At 44.7% G+C, this 3,238-nt stretch overlaps 1 protein-coding gene across 1 annotated transcript; it reads right to left on the reverse strand.

Moving 5' to 3' along the window:
- Window positions 1-440: 440 nt before the first annotated feature.
- On the reverse strand, window positions 441-2,126 carry LOC106779218. Its single transcript, XM_014667289.1, has one exon. It carries the CDS (start codon window positions 2,124-2,126, stop codon window positions 441-443), a length of 1,686 nt encoding a protein of 561 aa, XP_014522775.1.
- Between the last annotated feature and the right edge of the window lie 1,112 nt (window positions 2,127-3,238).

Here is a 3,238-nt window from a genome sequence, read left to right on the forward strand (position 1 = left end):
CACCAACTTAGTCCAGTCTCACAACCAAACATAGCATGCTTGAAAAGCAGCTAAATTGAAACATTTCTTGCACCTATATTTTGACACTAGTCGTCATTTGGGGATTTAAGGAGTGCATTGCAACCCCTAAGTCTAAAAAAGCAAGACTTTCTAATGTTTCCATATCTTGGCACGACGCACCAACTTAGTCCAGTCTCACAACTACACATAACTTGCTTGAAAAGAAACAAAATGGAAACATTTCTTGCACCTATATTTTGACACTAGTTATCAATTGGGGATTTAAAGAGTGCATTCCAGCGCCTAAGTCTAAAAAACCAAGACCTTCAAAAATTTCCAAATCTTGGTACCAATCACCAAATTAGTCCAGTCTCTCCACCAAACATAACTTGCTTAAAAAGCTACTAAATTGAGACATTTCCTGCACCTACATTTTGACACTAGTCGTCATTTGGGGGTGTGCACCTGTACGCCCAAAGCAATTTAGGTAATTCTTTGACCCACAATCCTTTATCACGCCCCAGTCTCTTCTTTAACTCGGAAATAATGGCTTTATTGGCTGCTTCAGCCTGCCCGTTTGTTTGCGGATGTTCAACTGAGCTTGTGATATGTTTAATGCACAGGCCTTTGAGGAAATCCTCTAGTTTTCGTTCAACAAATTGCCGACCGTTATCGGTTACGATTTTGTGTGGTAATCCAAACCTGCAAATCAGGCGCCAGATAAAGCTTTGTACCTTCTGAGTGCTTATTATTGCGAGGGCCTTTGCTTCAATCCACTTGGTGAAGTAGTCGACTGCGACCAAGAGGTATTTGCATTGTGATTTGCCGACCGGTAGAGGTCCGGCTATATCCATCCTCAATTGCGCAAAGGGCCATGGGGAGATGATTTCATGAAGTTCAGAAGGAGGGATTCGTAGATTGTGCCTGTGAGACTGGCAGGAGATACACTTCTGTACGAACGTCGCACAATCTTGCTCCATAGAGGGCCAGTAAAAACCGGCTCGTAGAATCTTGGCCCTCTGCATTCTTTTTCCTGAATGTGAACCGCAAACACCATGATGAAATTCTTGCATGACGTATTTAGCTTCTTCGTCAGATAGACATTTTAGCAATGGGGTAGTATAACCTCGCCGGTACAAATCATCACCCACAAACATGTAACAGGCGATTCGTTTGGAGTCAGTGATACTGATCCATCCGCCCTGTTCTTGTTGGATCATCAGTTGAATTATGTCCTGTCGCCAATTATTTCGCGGTGTAGCCACATTAGTGGTATATGCTTCCAAAAACGGCTTATGCAGCGTGGTTTTGATCACCGAAGAGAGTTGCGACTTCTCGCGGGAGTGAGTCAACTTCGACAATAGATCCGCCTGGGAATTTTGTGCCCTGGGTATGTGGGTCATAGAAAAAGTGGTAAATGATTTGATTAACTCACTAACCTTGTGATAATAGCGTAGCAAATGATCGTCCTTGACCTGGAAAGTTCCGTTCAGCTGTCCCACAACCAGTTGAGAATCCATTCTGCATACCAGATGATTAACTTCCAACTCTTTGGCCAGCAATAGTCGGTTGATGAGAGCTTCATATTCCGCCTGGTTATTGCTAAGTTGGAAGTTGAAGCTGACCGCCTGTTCGACCAGTAAGCTGTCCGGTCCTTCGAGCACAATGCCTGCTCCTCCTCCCCTTCTATCTGAAGAACCATCTACATTTAGATGCCAAATGTTGGGTTCCTCCGGACGGTAAATTTCAGCTGCAAAATCAGCCAAGTGCTGACCTTTTACGGAACCTTGTGGTTCATATCGTAAGCCGAATTCAGATAGCTCAACCGCCCAGGCTACAATCCTACCCGCCAAGTCAGGTTTCCTGAGAATCTTAGCAATCGGATGATTTGTCCGGATGACTACCTGATGACTCTGAAAATACGGCCGGAGGCGCCGTGCCGCTGTCAGCAAGGCTAGAGCCACTTTTTCTACCTGAGAATATCTTTCCTCTGCTCCTTGCAGGGTTCGACTGGTGAAATATATCAACTTCAAGTCTGGGCTTTCCTGAATGATAGCGGCACTTACCGAATGGTTGGATGCAGCCAAGTAGAGTTGCAATTCAAACCCTTCAGTTGGACGAGCCATGATAGGTGGACTAGTTAAGATGCTTTTCACCTTAGAGAAGGCTTCTTCGCAATCGTTATCCCAATGCCGACGTACATCCTTTTTCATGTTCTTCAGGATTGGCTTGATATGATCAAAAAGCCTTGGTACACTACTGTAAAATGTGGAATTAGCTGCGAGATATTACCGAGGGCCTCTAGCCCCTCGGTAAATACATTTTACCGAGGGCATTACCGAGGGTCAGAGGACCGTCGGTATGTTCCTTAATCACTTAACACACGACTTCAGTTTCCCTCCACTCTACGAGCCAAAATACCCCTCCACGACTTCAGAACTCTCGTCCCCTCCACGACTTCAAAACTCTCGTCCCCTTTCAGGTTTAGTCCACGGTGGTTCCCCTTTGCTTCTCCAAAACCCTTCCCCTTTGCTCCAAAACCTAATTTTGTTTTGCCCAAATTTCAGAAATTCTCCTTCTCCTCTGCCCAAAGCCCTAACCCTAAGGCGTTCTCTGTGGAGCTTCCATTGGTTTGTGCTTCCATTGTTCTACTTCTGTCTTTCCGGTGGCATTGTGTGTCTGTCCATTCTGTCTGGTCTCATTGAGGTTCGTTGTGCGTGTTGCAGGTGGGGTGGTGGTTCGTGGCTGTGNGCGTGAGGCTTGTGCGCNGCAGGGGTGGTGGTTCGTGGCTGTACGCGTCCGCCACAGGGGTGTGGAGGGATAATACAGCTAATATCAGGTTAGCCGTAGCTTCTGTCATTTCTTCACGGGTTTTGTCCTCTTTTGTCATACAATTGCATTATTTCGTTCTTTTCCCCACACGTATAGAGGTATTGTTTTCATCCTTGGACGAAAATTAATGAAGAATAAGAAAAGATGAGAACGAGGAGAGGTGAGTGTGCTTGAGAAGCTTTCTGAACTAGTAGTAAAGTGAGAGTAATGTAATAATAATCACCACTGGAAACTGGGGTGGAACTGTTTGATTTGGCGGATTTTTGCAATCCCTCAAACACCTTGGCATCAGGAGAGTTAGGTGCTAAATGCAAAAGATCTGAAAAGTATGATATTATATATGAAAATGGAATGAAAATGAAAATGAAATTATTGAGAAAAAAGAGTGAAATGATATGAGTAGGTA

Source organism: Vigna radiata, unplaced genomic scaffold (genome assembly GCF_000741045.1).
Source record: "Vigna radiata var. radiata cultivar VC1973A unplaced genomic scaffold, Vradiata_ver6 scaffold_356, whole genome shotgun sequence".
Lineage (NCBI taxonomy): Eukaryota > Viridiplantae > Streptophyta > Magnoliopsida > Fabales > Fabaceae > Vigna > Vigna radiata.